At 34.6% G+C, this 16,376-nt stretch overlaps 1 protein-coding gene across 6 annotated transcripts in view; it reads left to right on the forward strand.

Moving 5' to 3' along the window:
* The window catches only part of LOC123537972 (dipeptidyl peptidase 4-like), a 242,045-nt gene extending 227,014 nt beyond the window's left edge, over positions 1-15,031 (forward strand). For all 6 annotated transcript variants that reach the window (XM_053529935.1, XM_053529932.1, XM_053529933.1 and 3 more), the window contains exons 19-25: positions 620-814; positions 4,180-4,231; positions 4,797-4,896; positions 5,519-5,583; positions 6,229-6,301; positions 7,935-8,008; positions 10,760-15,031. In XM_053529935.1, the coding sequence (XP_053385910.1) occupies positions 620-814; positions 4,180-4,231; positions 4,797-4,896; positions 5,519-5,583; positions 6,229-6,301; positions 7,935-8,008; positions 10,760-10,924 (724 nt within the window). In that variant the 3' untranslated portion in view covers positions 10,925-15,031. The remainder of the gene's footprint in view (positions 1-619; positions 815-4,179; positions 4,232-4,796; positions 4,897-5,518; positions 5,584-6,228; positions 6,302-7,934; positions 8,009-10,759) is intronic.
* The last annotated feature ends 1,345 nt before the right edge of the window (positions 15,032-16,376 follow it).

Raw genomic sequence — 16,376 nt, forward strand, 5'->3', positions numbered from 1 at the left:
GGTCTCTATTATACTTTATAAAGCACATTATGTTGTGAGATTGTGTTCACTAAAAAATATACACTACAGATAAAAGCAGTCTATTCTATTGTACATCCAATTGTTTTATTGAATAAAATCAACTATCGGATGAATAAATCCAATTAAAAACACAGAAATGTTATCTACATATATTCATGAAACACCACGCAAAAAATCTTGGTTCTAAAGTCACTGGTTTTCACAGAATAATCAAAATATCAAAAGCACAAATTTCATCTGCCAACACTTGGCGACATAACAATAATTCAATTGATGGTTTGAAACCTTGCCAGAGATGCAGAGTTCGTCATATCCAGCCATCCAGCTGGCTTACAGTAGGTCGGTGGTTCAACCCTAGAACCCAACTGCGGAGGGGCATTTGTTTTCATCAAGGAAAAAGGCTGAAAAACCCGGAAAAGTCGTCACAAGACCTAAATTTCGTTGACCGCTGAAACAAACTTTTATAGCCAATGCAGTTAAAAGCAATGACACAGGTCTTATTTGCCGCTCTGATATCATAATCTAATTAATATAACTTGTTACATGGAATAATTGTTATTTGACAAAATTTGAGTATTATTTTGTACTTATCATTTAGATACGGCGGACCAGGGAGCCAACTTGTTACAGAGGAGTTTAGCATTGGCTGGGAACACTATTTGTGTAGTACACACAGTGTAATTATTGTGTTTGTCGATGGTCGTGGGACGGCTGGGAGGGGCAACAAATGGCTGCATGCGAACTATAAAAAACTTGGGACTGTAGAAGTGGAGGATACAATAACAGCTGCAAGGTGAACATACCGAAGAATATTCCTCCGGCCAATAATCGATAGCGGTCAGATTTTCTATATAGAAATAAGAAGGGCATGTACACATTTTACTTAATAACAAAATTACTAAAAATAAGAAACCTTAGGTGCAAACATATTACCAAAGTTCAACATTTGATTCATCACAAGGTTTTTTTAAATTAAATTTTATCTTAATTTTTGATTCGTTCTTCGCATGAAGTTTGATGCCATCATTTCGTCATTTTTTCCCTTCTTTGTTTCCATATAAAATGTGCAAAAATCTCATACATGCGTTCTTCAAAGCATTTTTTGTATAAAACCATTGATATGAAAGCTTAGGTGCAAGAACTTTCCTACTCTCATTGAATTTATCTTTTGAATGATATTTATTTCATTTTTGTGAAATAAAAATTTGATTCGTTCTCAGACGGTTTATTTCCACTAATTTCGAAGAAAAATTAACTTCAGCGCGAAGTTGTTATTGTAGCGTCATAAGCAGACGATATTATAGTATGCCGCGTGAACATGCGGTATTGTGATCAAAAGGTTAAAGTAATGATTTAATCATTTAATGTAATTTTACTTCGCGAGTAATTCATTTTGTGCTAATATCACAAAAACAATATAAGATAAATATTGCATTTTAATATTTCGGTTCTAAAAAGAAAGAGATGCGCATTTCTTCTTATGTTGTTGTTCTCACCTTATTTCATATACATTTAAATATCAAGTGTCAATTATGCCAATTATGTCAATTAAACATTAACAGAGATAGCTTTCCTATCGACCCTTGGATCACAAATGCAAACTGTCGTAAAAAAGTAAAATACAGAATTTTTTGTACATATTTTACTTAATAAATTTGAGTAAATAAATTTCAAGGTCCGCCTTGATCAAATTAAAGCTGGAAAATATGTCCGGAGCACTTTTTTTTGTGTACAAGAATGTTTTTGCAATGCGAATAATATCTGCATTTAAAACAGAATTGAATTTTACTTCACTAACTTAATGATATATTTTTGTTTCGTGAAGATTTTACCTGGTTTCATGATCTTTTCAGTTATCATAAATGTCGTCGTGATTAACTTACTTTCATAATTTATTGTACATGTTCAATTCAAGATAATTTTACATGAAACAAATTTCTATATAGAAGTAATAAAATGTTGTATGCATCACGCATAAATACTTTTATTGGACCTGTAATAAAACTTGCCAATTACCTCTAAATAAGGAACGTTAAAACAACACAGACGATTATAATACTGATAAGGCTATAATTGCGTTTTGAATTTAATACGGGTATTTGTTTTGTAATTACAAGGTAAAATTATCATGCGATTTTAATCTTTTGCATATTTTTTATTTTGCAAACAGTTTTCATATATTGGTGGAATATGTGTAGTTATATTAAAATGAATAATGTCTGCCTGGATACGGCAAAATACCTGTACCACGCTGATTGCCACTATCTTTTTTTTTTTTTTTTAATTTTACAAACATACCATAATTTTCGATTCATTAAACTTCCTATTTTGTCTATATGTTAAGAATTACTGAATTGATATACGTGTGATGTTCAACCATTTCAGATTAAAATAATTCAAAACCTACACCTGTGTAATTATAAATTGTAAACAGCTGTTTAAAAAAAAAACAACAACAAAATAACTTACGTATGTATTTTTGTGACATAAGAATGGACGTGGTAGTGGCAGCAGGTATAATACATATCAATCAGACAATTTTAAAATATATTCGTCAAGTTTATTAGTATTTTGTGACTTCCCTGTGTCTTTGTTTTCCTTTTTCTGGACAAGAATGTTTTATGGCCGTAAAAGTTATAAAATCGGATAAAACATGGTTCGATCTTCTTTTTTTGTTGTTGTGTGTGTGGGGGGGGGGGGGGGGGGGGGGGGGGGGGGGGGGGGGGGGGGGGGGGGGGTTCGAAAACATGTTAAAATATACATTCTTCTTATATAAGAATATGTATGAAAATAATTTTATATGAAAATATGGTTTTTATTGCTGATAGATATATAGATATGGTCTATTGATATAAAAATAAATTTAATTATTATAAAATAACATGTTAAAAATGCTATGGTTCAGAAAATTACATATTAAACATTCATTTGATAAAAATGACTTCTTTTATTTCTAATGAAAAATCCCTTTTCCATAATTTGTAACTCCAGTGATAATTGAAGCTTGTTTAATTATCTTATGAAAAACCTTCCCTTTTATTACACTTGATATTGAAATAAACATCCAGGTGACAATACCCGGAGGCAGTAGATGTCGACATCGCAATACCGGTCACCTGTTACCAATATATGTTACCAATACCAAATAGCTGTTGTCTCCCCTGATATCGATTTTCTGCAATATCGGTCATGAGGTCAATTCTTCCTCATGTTTAAAAATTATAATCCTAATGTTATTTTTTCTTTGGATACATTATTGCATACACTATTTTTGTACATTTTTCGATCATAATCTAAAAACACGTACAGAGTAGGACGACCTTAACCTTAAAAACTGTGTGTAGTTTCTATATGAGTTTGTCTGCAATTTTATCAGCTAAATGAATGTTTTGGTATGTTACAGAACATACCGCAAAAATTAAAGACTGAAAAATATAACGCAAAATTAATTGTATCAATTATACAATGTATATATGTAACTTTCATAGAACTATATTCTGGTAAAACAAAAACACCCATATTACGTAAGTCATAAATGATAAAAATAATATCACGGCGTCTGTTCAGTATCTGTGTAATAGAATTCCTCCTATTAATAACCTGGGTGCTATGGGCGTGAGGAGTGTTGCACTTTCCATTACCTCTCATGCACAGAATCACTCAAACCGATCCCGCTACTTTGTCGCTTGGTCGCATTCTGTGCTTATAAAGGATATTCTTATAGATTTCATTATAAATGAGCCGCACCATGAGAAAACCAACATCGTGCATTTGCGACTAGCATGGATCCAGACCAGCCTGCGCATCCGCGCAGTCTGGTCAGGATCCATGCTGTTCACTAACGGTTTCTGTAATTGCAATAGGCTTTGAAAGCGAACAGCATGGATCCTGACCAGACTGCGCGTATTCGCAGGCTGGTCTGCATCCATGCTGGTCGCAAATGCACTATGTTGGTTTTCTCATGGTGCGGCTCAATTATGAATTTGTCTGCGACATTTCATAATGTCTACTGATCTAATGAATCTGATATTCAGTGCTAATATTAATAGTTTAATGAATAATTTGAAGCTCCGCGAATTTAGTACATATTAAGTATAAAACCTACAATGTCATTTTGCGTTTGAGAATATTATCTATTTTGTGTTTTTTCTGTTTTAGATATTTCAATAATCTCCATTATGTGAATGAGCAAACAGCAATATGGGGCCTGGTGAGTAACCTATTTCATTTAGGATGTCTATAACAAATATATCACATTCAAATACTGAACTAAAATATGGCTTCCCTGTTTATTAATATGGAAAAGGATTTAATCACATGAAAAAGTTTGAAATAAAAGACTTATCGCGGGTCTAGGTCAGTTTACATCTTGTATGTCTTGTAAAGTTCAACAATTTGATGACCTTAGTTGCTATCTGACTGATGTCTGCTAAACAAACAATACCACAGTAGGCGACATAGAGAGTCAGATCTATTATTTATAGTCCATCTCTTTTGATAAATGGGTAAAATACAAGAGTTGAAAATATCATATTGCTATACTGTGTATACATAGTTATTTTCCCATTACAATGCGATGCATTAGATGACCTCAATCTTGTGACAATGTGTCTTGTTGTATATACATTGCAGTTAGCTTAGAGATAAATTAAGCCTTAATGAAGATGTCAACAAACTTGAAAGTCTAAGGGATACCATGTTGTTAGGAAATTTCATTTATCCATCTCACTTGATAAGATTGTATTATTAGATATGGTTTATAACTTGTCTTTAAGTCGTATGGCGGTTACTTGACTTCCTCAGTGATTGGACAGGGGACAGATGAGTTCAAGTGTGGTCTCGCTGTGGCGCCTGTCACTGACTGGAGATACTATGGTAAAGTAGAAATTAATATATGAATCTCTGAAGAAAGCATTTAGTTAAAGAGCACACCACCATTGAAACGAACGCAATACCAGTTGTCGGGCCACTTTTTGTGTTAAATTTACAACAGCATCTCCAGGCATTTGCATTTCCATATTTGGTCTGACAATCATCATAGAAACCATATATCTGTGTAATCTGTCGGCTTTCATGATTGCCTCGTAGAAGAACAATTTTGTCTGGCCACTTTGCCTTTAGTGTGAGAAGTAATGTGAAAGTTTCCAAGCTGTAGTAACCTCTGTCATATTGTACACAAACTTTGATGTTCCGAATCAATAAAACTTTAAAATAATGTAGATTTGAATGAATAACGAATAATCTTGCGACAATTATACAATGCGATTGAAGGGAATTTATAGATATTAAAACATATTTTCAATAAATCGTTACGCTGGGTAGCATTTTGCTTTATTTTTTTGATAAGGAATATGCAGCATTACAGCATGACAATTTACACAAATAAACTAATATTCTTTTACAAAAAGTATGTGCGTGTCGTATTGTTCAGTTTTTTTTACAAAAAGACATTTCTGCAAATTATTCTAATTTTAGTTGTCACTTGTATTATTTTCAGATTCTGTGTACACTGAAAGATACATGGGTATGCCAACAGCTGCGGACAACCTTGGTGCTTATAATGTAAGTGGGATGATAATGTCTTGTCAAGGCTTCCATTGCTTTCGAAATCTTTGGAACATTATTCATGTAGGACATACTGTAGGATTTAAATAACACGCTAAAACATCATCAGGTTCATTTGTTTCTAAGCGCAAGCACCGCTTATTATAGGCATATATTATAAACATAATAAACTTACCAGAAGAAGTGTAAAGGACATACTAAGCAATACCTCAATACCTGCTTGGTGCCTTTCTTTGGTGTTTATGATTTATAAAAAGTTTCGTTTTTAGTGTGGGTAGTTGGCGATAGTTCCCACCTTGAATGGATGGAACAACTTATTTCCAGCCGAGCCCACGACAGGTGTAAAATCTACCTCCAGGCCGATACTGATGTAAACAGTACAGATTAATGTAAATATCTCAGCACTTAACACTAGTCGGGATATCAGCTGCGACCAGGAATCGAACCCGAATCACTGGCCAGGTTGTAGTTCATCCTGCTTCTTACTGTGCCACTGACTCCTATATCCTATAAGTAAAAGCAACAAAATTAACTTGTGTATAGCCTACGTTGTGCAGTTGTAGTAATATCATGTGTTACCGTTTGCATTCTTGTAAACTAGACGAAAGTAGCTACATAATTATATGCCTTTATTCCTTACAGCTTGCCAACGTATCAAAGTATGCATCGAAATTCAAATCAGCAAGGTTCATGGTCATACATGGAACAGGGGACGGTAAGCATTGTATTTTTTGTTCCTTGTCTTGATCTTGAGGAACATTATGATTCGGTAAGTCACACTTGACTGAGCTACTGATATCGAAAGCTGTTGTCATTACAAGCTGGCCAATCAAACGCCGTGCTCTTAGAAATAACCTCTGACGTTAAAACTATTCTTTCCGAATTGAGGCGGCTCTGTCTGAACGTGTTCCGTGGATTACATATTACTAAACCCGAGGATGGTTGATTGATTCTTTTATTTCATCCATTCTTGAAAAACATAACATATGTACAAACAGATGGACATATATCAGCAAATTTACATTTAAACAACTAAATATTATCGTTACCTTCAAATGCATGGTTAATATGTGAAAACAAACCCCATTGCGACCCTCTAATTATGCGCAACAAATTCACGCATCGAATCGTAACGGATTGACCGGGTCAATGTCTTATTGCCGTATTTACTCAATTGAAAGTGGTAACAGATTTAATTTGTTGTTGGATTTAACAATTTATGTTAAATAACTAGCGTAAATACTTACTTGACATTTTTGGCAGTATAAAACAGACATTGCAACCAAAATTTTACAAGATGATCATTATATATTTATATAGATGTGCCCTAGAAGGAACTTTTGCTATGCTTTAACTTGTATATTATATAGTGTGCAACCTACTTTTTTGACCAAACAGAACGAGTTGTTTTTCAAAAAGTGTGGTTTCTTATTCCTTTAGACCAATGTGACTGTATCAATAATTTTCGAAGAACAGCTCTACACACTGAAGAGCGTCGACTGAATACGCATGCGAACCAATGACCGCCCTTCCATCGTATTTCAAAGGAAGCCGACACATTTTTTTAGTCAAAGGTAGGCGAAGAATCCGACACGACTGACTGCAGTTCTGATTGGTCAAACGTAGATTTCACACTATGTCAGATAGAGTCCATGAAGAGAATTCTTCGAGAAAAAGAAGTCTCGGTCGGTCACTCCGCTACGCTCCGTTTTCCTCCCTATCGGTTTCTTTCTCACGAAGAATTCACTTCATAAACTCTATCTATAACATAAATTCATGGGCAAGAACTCCAGTTTGTTTTACTTTTCAAGCTGTTTTCATATCTTCCTATGAAGACATCGAAATTCAGTTACCTGATTGCAAATATCAAATAAAGAAATGTGATATTAGTCGCTTTTTACATCATTTTTGTACTGATGGAAGGCTTCTTGCTAAAACAAGACGTTGACTCCCCAGATTTTTACCAATTTCAACGAATGTGACACACTGAAGACCTGGAGCGCCTGTATAAATTACAGAGTACGGTATATACCGGATTCAAGCAATTTGAATGAAAAAATCTTTAATATATATATTTTGTAACCATGGTTATATTAACCCTTACCTTTAGTTGGTATAGTATACATATTATACACCAAATGCGTGCGGACATGCAATAATTTGCGAATTTTTGCCGTGTGCTCTAATTGATAATCACTTCCGGACATGCGCAGAAGACCGCTCCAGCTCTACAATGAGCAACATCGAATTTCAACACCACTGGGCAACGGAAACTTTATCTACGAACCTCCACGCTCTATAATGCCATTTCTAAGCAGCATATCAAATTGTAGATGTTTTTGTTTCAGATAATGTACATTTCCAGAATACCGCTCAACTTATAAAAGCATTAACCGAAGAGGATGTTTACTTTAGATCTCAGGTAAGACGGAATCATGTACCATCCATAGTTTATTCGACCTAAGGTAAGACGGAACCATGGACCATTCATAGTTTGTTAGAACTCAGGTAAGACAGAAGCATGTATCATCCATAGTTTATTCGAGCTAAGATAAGATGAAACCATGTGTCATAGTTTGTGCGTGCTCAGGAAAGAAAGGACCATATAGAGCTACCATAGCATATGCGATCTTAGGTAAGAAGAAACCATGTTCCATACTTTGTGCACGCTGAGGAATGACTGGGCCATGTAACATAGTTCGTACGATCTCTGTTTAATAAGAAGGAACCATGTAGTGCTATCAAAGTTTGTGCGATCTCAGGTAAGACTGAATAGTGTAGCATACTATATGCAATCGCAGGTAAAACGGAATAATGTGCCATAGTTTTTGCTAGCTCAGGTAAGACGGGCCCATGTACCCTAGTTTGTGCGATCTCAGGTTAGAAGTAACCATGAAGACTACCACAGTTCGCGCAATCTCGAGTAAGGCGGGACTATGAACCAAAGTTTGTGCAAGGTAAAATGAGAAAATGTTCCATAATTTGTATGATATAAGGTAAGAAGTAATCATGTTGAGCTACCTTAGTTTATGCGAGCTCACGGCAAGAAGGAGCCATGTACCATAGTGTGACAAGGTGTTTAGAATCCGGTGTTTTGCCCAAAACTTCATAAATCGATTTCAAACATTTTTATACGCACGTTTGAAAAACGGGACGTATTATGGGAACGCCCCTGGCGGGCGGGCGGCGGCGTCCACAGACTTTGTCCGGAGCATATCTTCTACATGCATGGAGGGATTTTGATGAAACTTGGCACAGTTGTTTACCATCATGAGACGGAGTGTCATGCGCAAGAACCAGGTCCCCAGGTCTAAGGTCAAGGTCTCAATTAGGGGTCAAAGGATACAAGAATGAAAACTTTGTCCGGAGCATTTCTTCTTCATGCATAGAGGGATTTTGATATAACTTGTCACAAATGTTCACTACCATGAGGCGGAGTGTCATACGCAAGAACCAGGTCTCCAGGACTAAGGTCAAGGTCACACTTAGAGGTCAAAGGATACAAGAATGAAAACTTTGTTCGGAGCATTCTCTCTTCATGCATAAAGGGATTTTGATATAACTTGTCACAAATGTTCACCATCATGAGATGGAGTGTCATGCGCAAGAACCAGGTCCCTATGTCTAAGGTCAAGGTCACACTTAGAGGTCAAAGGATACAAGAATGAAAACCTTGTCCGGAGCATTTCTTCTTCATACATAGAGGGTTTTTGATATAACTTGGCACAATTGTTCACCACCACGAGACGAAGTGTCATGCGCAAGAACCAGGTCCCTAGGTCTAAGGTCAAGGTCACACTTAGAGGCCAAAGGTCAGATACAAGAATGACTTTGTCCGAAGCATTTCTTCTTCATGCATGGAGGGATTTTGATGTAACTTGGCACAATTATACACCATCATGAGAGGAAGTGTCGTGCACAGTTCCTTTCTTTAGAATTACTTCCCTTTATTGTTACTATAAATAGCTTATATTGTAACTTCTTCATTACTTGTCGTAGGGAAAAATCGAGACCACTTTTCTGTAGTATAACATGCATGCTACATCCAATTTTGAGGTGTATTTTGACCAATCTCTACCTGGTTAAGACTTTTGTGTGGACTTACAATTTTTTTTTGGATTTTTTTTTTGGATTTTTTTTTTTTTAAGATTAAATTCCCTTAGTTGTTACTATAAATAACTTATATTGTAACTTTTTTATAATTGATAATTGACCATAGGGAAAAACCAAGACCACTTTTCTGTGGTACAACATAGATGTTACTTTCAAATTTTAGGTGTATTTTCAGGTCTGTCTACCTGGTAAGGAATTTTTTTGTGGACTTAGGAAAACAAAAGACTTACAATGATTACTAAACAACCACAAAATTAAAATTCATTTGCAATACAGCAGCTAGAGTAAATAAATTTGCTGTGACGTGCGTATATTGTGACATTCTGGCACTCTTGGTTTTTTTTTTTTTTTTTTTTTTTTTTTTTTTTTTTTTTAAGATTTACTTCCCTTAGTTGTTACTATATTAAATAACTTATATTGTAACTTTTTTATAAATGACCGTAGGGAAAAACCAAGACCACTTTTCTGTAGTACAACATAGATGTTACTTTCCAATTTTAGGTGTATTTAAAGGTATCTCTACCTGGTAAGGAGTTTTTTTTGTGGACTTAGAAAAACAAAAGACTTACAATGATTACTAAACAACCACAAAATTAAAATTCCATTTGCAAATACAGATGCTAGAGTAAAGAAATTTGCTGTGACGGGCGTATATTGTGATATTCTGGCACTCTTGTTATGAAATTTAGGATCCTCCGTGGTCGACTGGTTAAGACCGCTGACTTCGAATCAGTTGCTTCATAGCGCTGTGAGTTCGTAACCTCTGGGGCGTAGAATGTTTTTAAGCGAGAAAGCAATACAGCTGGCTTTTCTACCAGGTGCCCGCTAGTGCCTGCAGTTATGACCAGAGAGTTTATAGCGATCTTCTTTAACCGTCAAAAGTTGGAAAGTCGTCATATGATCTTTGATTACTGTGATGTTAAATCCAACAAAAAGAAATAAAACAAACCAAATGAAATATACAACGGGCAAATGGCAATAGTTATCCTCGAATTGACTTACAAAACATAGTATTGGTAGGACCAGATAAAATATTAAAGTGTTTTTTTTTCTTTTGCAGATTTACACCGACGAGAATCATAACTTGGACGGTGGTAATACAAAGAAGCATTTATATAATACAATGGAAGACTTCATTTTACAATGTTATGGAAAACCAACAAACTTTGACGAACTTAACGATTTCTCACTGGAAGAAGAGGAAAAAGACGTAGACGGTGAATAATAGTTTCAATGTGATCATCCTTAAAATTGAATTCATTGTGCTCAATAATATGTTGGGGTAGAGTATATTGTGCAAACTATGCGCTCATTTTAATATATTTTGGAAAGGACGTTCTTCCAGCTTGTGAGGAGACAGAGACAATGGTTGTTTGTAAAAGATAACTGCCTGCTTTGGCGCTTTCAGCTCAAACGCTGGAGAACACAAAACGTTACTTTTGTTGCTAAAACATGAGAAGAAATAAATACCATAACTTCATTAAGTTAGCATTTTTATCACATAATGTGCTATTTAAGAACAATTATAGTCAAACGGAAAAATGGATTTGAGAAGGATTGAAATTCTTCTTTTAAATTAATACAAGAGCGTTGTGATAATTTCAACAGGACATATCATTACCTGTAAAGACATAATATGAGCCGTGCCATGGAAAAACCAACATAGTGGCTTTGCGACCAGCATGGATCCAGACCAGCCTGCGCATCCGCGCAGTCTGGTCAGGATCCATGCTGTTCACTAACAGTTTCTCCAATTCCAATAGGCTTTAAAAGCGAACAGCATGGAGTCTGACCAGACTGCGCGGATGCGCAGGCTGGTCTGGATCCATGCTGGTCGCAAACCCACTATGTTGGTTTTCTCATGGCACGGCTCATATAACGAGGTATATGTATTTAACATTTTTACTTAAAAGGAATATAGCGTTTGTGGAGACACGCTTTACAGCCAAAAATAATTTTGATGAAATTGTTGCAATTTGAAAGTTGACTTTATTTTGATGATCGGTATAGTTCCTTAAATTTATTTCATTTCATAACTAAGAATGGGTTGCTCTGAAGCAAATAAATTACAGAATGTGCCAATTTTCTGACGATGCCATAAATTTCATATTGCCAAGCGCTTTAGTGAACCACTATTTGGAGCGCTGGCGCAAACGTCACACGTACACTTCGTACCTAGTGTGAATACGATTTATATACACTTTGTTTTCTAAAAAAGGAATTCATACGAAAGTGAAGCTAAGAATAGAGAATAAAACATACACTGATACTGAACAGACAGGATGTTGATGCAACATCTAAAGGTCTATCACGTTAAAGGGTAAAAAGGATAATCCTTCAGAGATCGTAAATGTGTGTAACAATCTCAATGACCTGAAAATGACGTTTTAACAGTTGAAGAGATATGTATATGTAAAGATACATTTAACAAAGACAGTTTTCTTTTTGTATACTATAAAAAATATTTTAAGCATTAGATATGCATGTTGACGTCAACGAGCATTGTGTGATATGAATTAGTACTCATCGTGAACAGAAAATAAAGCGGTTATTACATGCGTCCGGAAACTGTGGCTAAACAGATGTTTGGATAGTGTCACAATAAACCGACGTCCGCTTTGGCGTACGTAACGATAAGCAGGTCGTGTGTTCCCTAGCATGGAGCTAGGAATGCAACAATGACGGGAAAACACCAACTGCCATGCACAACGGAAATAGTGATTCTGGCGATGTGTAATAATTCAAGACTCTGATTTAAGTAAGTGATCGTGTAACGTATTAAGATATTGAACTGTTACTAAGAAATTGATACGAAGCGAGCGATTAAGGACGGATGCAGAAACTAAGGCATCAATTCATAACGACGGAGCTCATGCATATTTGAACTAAAGTGGAGTTATTATAATACAATGAGATTTTCCTAAACAAGTTCTATTTATTTTTTTTTTTGTGTTGAATTGATAGTAGGTGAACAAATTTTATCACTTATATTTGATATTTGTATTTCGATATTATATCAGTTTGTATACTTTTGTGAGTAAACATTGTTTAAATGTGTATAAGAAACTTCACCAGGCAGATGTTTTTATATGATTGAGTTAATATAAAGACAATTACAAAGCTGACGAGTCTTTAGGCAAAATTGCGTATTTGACTAATCGTACAATACTTTTATGAAGCAATAAGCTAAAATGAACAGCCAAACTATAACACATCTGAATAAAGAAATTGGGATTACTGAATGAATTTGGCTAAAACTGAACTTCTGCTGAAGCTGAAATTTATTTAATTGCAGAATGTGAAATGACTTGTTCTTAGGGTTTCACTTTGAGATTTAGATGTCTTGTATTTCAGATTATTGTCATCAACTTTCATACTTTGTTCACATGTTATCATGTTTAGTCTTTTCTTAGCACTGTCTTTAAGTACTTTTAATTTCATGTTTAAGCGCGTAGCCTTTAACAGAAATATACCTGTGTAAAAAAAACGTTAGTTTCTGTGTTCGGTAGAATGAACTTTTGTACTCTTAAACATCAGGTTTTATTACAGCATGTAAATGTTGTCGGAGGCAGAGAAAATCTTTAGAGAAGTTGATTTTTTACTGACTGATGCAATAATATTATGTTAATAATTGAGTAATATAACAATGAAAGCCTTGTTCTTAAGTCGGGTACAGTCGTATTGGTCTGAGATAGTCGTGTTTGTCTGAAAAATTCGTATTGGTCTGAGACAGTCGTGTTTGTCTGAAAAATTCGTATTGGTCTGAGTCAGTCGTGTTTGTCTGAAAAATTCGTATTGGTCTGAGATAGTCGTGTTTGTCTGAAAAATTCGTATTGGTCTGAGTCAGTCGTGTTTGTCTGAAAAATTCATATTGATCTATATTGATCTAAGAAATTTGTATTTGAAAGTAAAATTCGTATTAGTCTGAGACAGTCATATTGTTTAGGGGCATAATAACAAGGACATTATGAAATCACTTAATATAAACAATTTCATTAACTAACCATATCATTTTTATCACTTTATGTGATTGACAAAAGAGAAATTATTCTTTTGTTATATGAACAAAACATTCGCCTTAGTTTACATTAATGTCTACCTTCAATGACGATTTGAAATGAAATTATTTGACTAATTTGAGTAAACTCACAACGTGACTAAAAACTGTATTATAATTATTGTATAACATAACTGTTGTTTTTTAGGTATTTATGTTCAATGTGTAATAGATACAGCCATAGATATCCCCTTGATTCAGAAAATAAACCGTCTTCTAAGTCCCAGTTCCACAAGGGCAATTCAGTGACATAATTTCCAAACCGGATGATAATCTCCAAATATTCCTGAAGATTACTAAACATATTAACGAGATTTGATGATTATCAGCCGGGCGTCATAATCATAATTACGTCTTATATTAGATAGTTAATTAAAGCATTGTTAAAAAAAAGTGTTGCCATTAAAATAAATAATGTTTAAATGCCACCTTGATTTTATGAAAGGCTGATGTCAGTTGAAATTTTACTGTCCGACACTTCCTGATATTTATGTGCAATAATTGAATATAACGTCTGCTTTTGAACTCATTTTAAACGTTACTATGACACCGAGATCCCAAATCAAAGTTCGCCCTTTTGCCAAAGGGAATGGTTTTATCAACAATCTAATTGTCATTTTTGACGATGGGGTTGGTTCCACTTTACATAAGGTTATGCTATTTTTGTTGACTCATGCGCATTCATGTATAGGTGTTTTGTTTATATTTATACAATTAGAAATCAGGTTAGTTCGCACCCATTCCATTTGTAACTGTCTTCATAATAATTATATTAAGTTTATTATTTATCTTAGTTCTGTTTTTACACAGTTTTCTTGTTACAGTTATGTACTTCGGTAATCAGTGGAGTTGTTGAAATTGTACATATCCTTGTTGACGTCATCAGCTTCAGACATGTTAATTTGTATAATGTCATGAACAATATATTTAAGAACAGCCGTTTTCACGATAGAATCTTATAAAGCATTTTGTTTTTTTCCGATCAGATAACTTTCATGTTTGATTTCAATTCAAGCGTTTTTATTTAAACAAGAAAACGCAAGCTATAGTAAGCGTTTCATACCAAGTGACACCATGGAAACACGTGCATATCATTGCGAGAAATACATTTGATTATTAAAATAAATATTTGCTCGGTACACGTCTTTTTGTAACATTTGTTAGGTTGTTTAACTTGTTCAGCTCATGTATTTACATGTTTCATGACCATTTATCTTTAATATTTGATAACGACTTTTCTTTGATGTCCGTCAAAAATAAATTTTTATTTTAAAATAGTTGTTATTGAATTATTCAGCTCACCTGAGCATAAAGTGTTCTAGGTGGGCTATTGTAAACACCCTTTGTCCGTCGTCCGTCATCAACAATGTGGCTGTTAACACTGTAGAGGTCACAATTTTGGCCAAATTTTAATGAAACTTAGTCAAAATGTTACCCTTGACAAAATCTTTAACGAGTGTTTTTTTCGGTTTGATAAGATCTTTAACGAGTGTTTTGTTCGGTTATATTGGGTCAAAAACTAGGCCAGTAACTAAAATTTATAGGAAAACATTTTCAACATTCTAGCGGCCACATTTTCTACCTCATGTTCATAAAACTATGTCAGAATGTTGTTCTCTATGAAATCTATTCCGATTTTGAAACTGGGTTACCTGAGGTCTCAAATTAGGACACTCGGTCAAATCATAGAAAAACTTTATAAGCACAAAGGAGGCAACATTTTCTACTTGGCTCACCATTACTCTTTTATATTGTTTGTCACTGTGAAATGTAGGTCAGTTTAGTTTTAAAAAAATGATTTCCCAAAATCTTAAACTATGTCTCTGGGTTAAACTATAGGAAAACCGTATAAGCACAAAGGAGGCAACATTTTCTACTTGCTCGCCATACCTCTTCCATATTGTTTGTCAATATGGCATGTAGGTCAGTTTCAAAATTCGAATTCCAGAGATCTTAAAATATGTTTCTGGGTCAAAACATGGGAAAACTTATGTAACAGTCTAGTGGCCACATTTTTAGCCCACCATCGTCAGATGGTGGGCTATTCAAATCACTCTGCGTCCGTGGTCCGTCGCCCGTCCGATCCGTTAAACCAATTTTCTGTATATCGTATCTCTCAGAAACTATGAGGATTTTAAACAAATTTGTAGAATGATGTATTGGAACCCTAGTTGTGTCCCCTGAAAATCAGACTGGTTCAACAATTTTTAGTGAGTTATGGCCCTTTGTTTATTTTGATTTCTAATCTAATTTTATATCCAGTGGCCCTCCAAGTAGTTAATTGGTTTTTTATGGCCTTACCCGTAGAAGGGTCATAAAGTCTGCAGACACTAATGAGATAATGATTCAAGTTGTTCATTATTTTCCTATTACACTTCAGCAGTGAATGGACTACCCTAGTAGATTGATGATTAATTTGTTTAGTACTCAAATTTCTGGGTTTAGATATTAGTCTTTGTTTCCATGATAAGAAAAAAAATAATAATTGCATATAACTCATTAATGGTGTCATTTCTCTTGTTTAGGGTATGGGTTTAATTCTTAGTTATAATATAAGTAATATATGTGCATTCTCTGTTTCCGTAATAAGAAAAAAAATGCATATTAACTCATTAATGTG

The sequence above is a fragment of the Mercenaria mercenaria genome, chromosome 18 (assembly GCF_021730395.1).
Source record: "Mercenaria mercenaria strain notata chromosome 18, MADL_Memer_1, whole genome shotgun sequence".
NCBI lineage: Eukaryota > Metazoa > Mollusca > Bivalvia > Venerida > Veneridae > Mercenaria > Mercenaria mercenaria.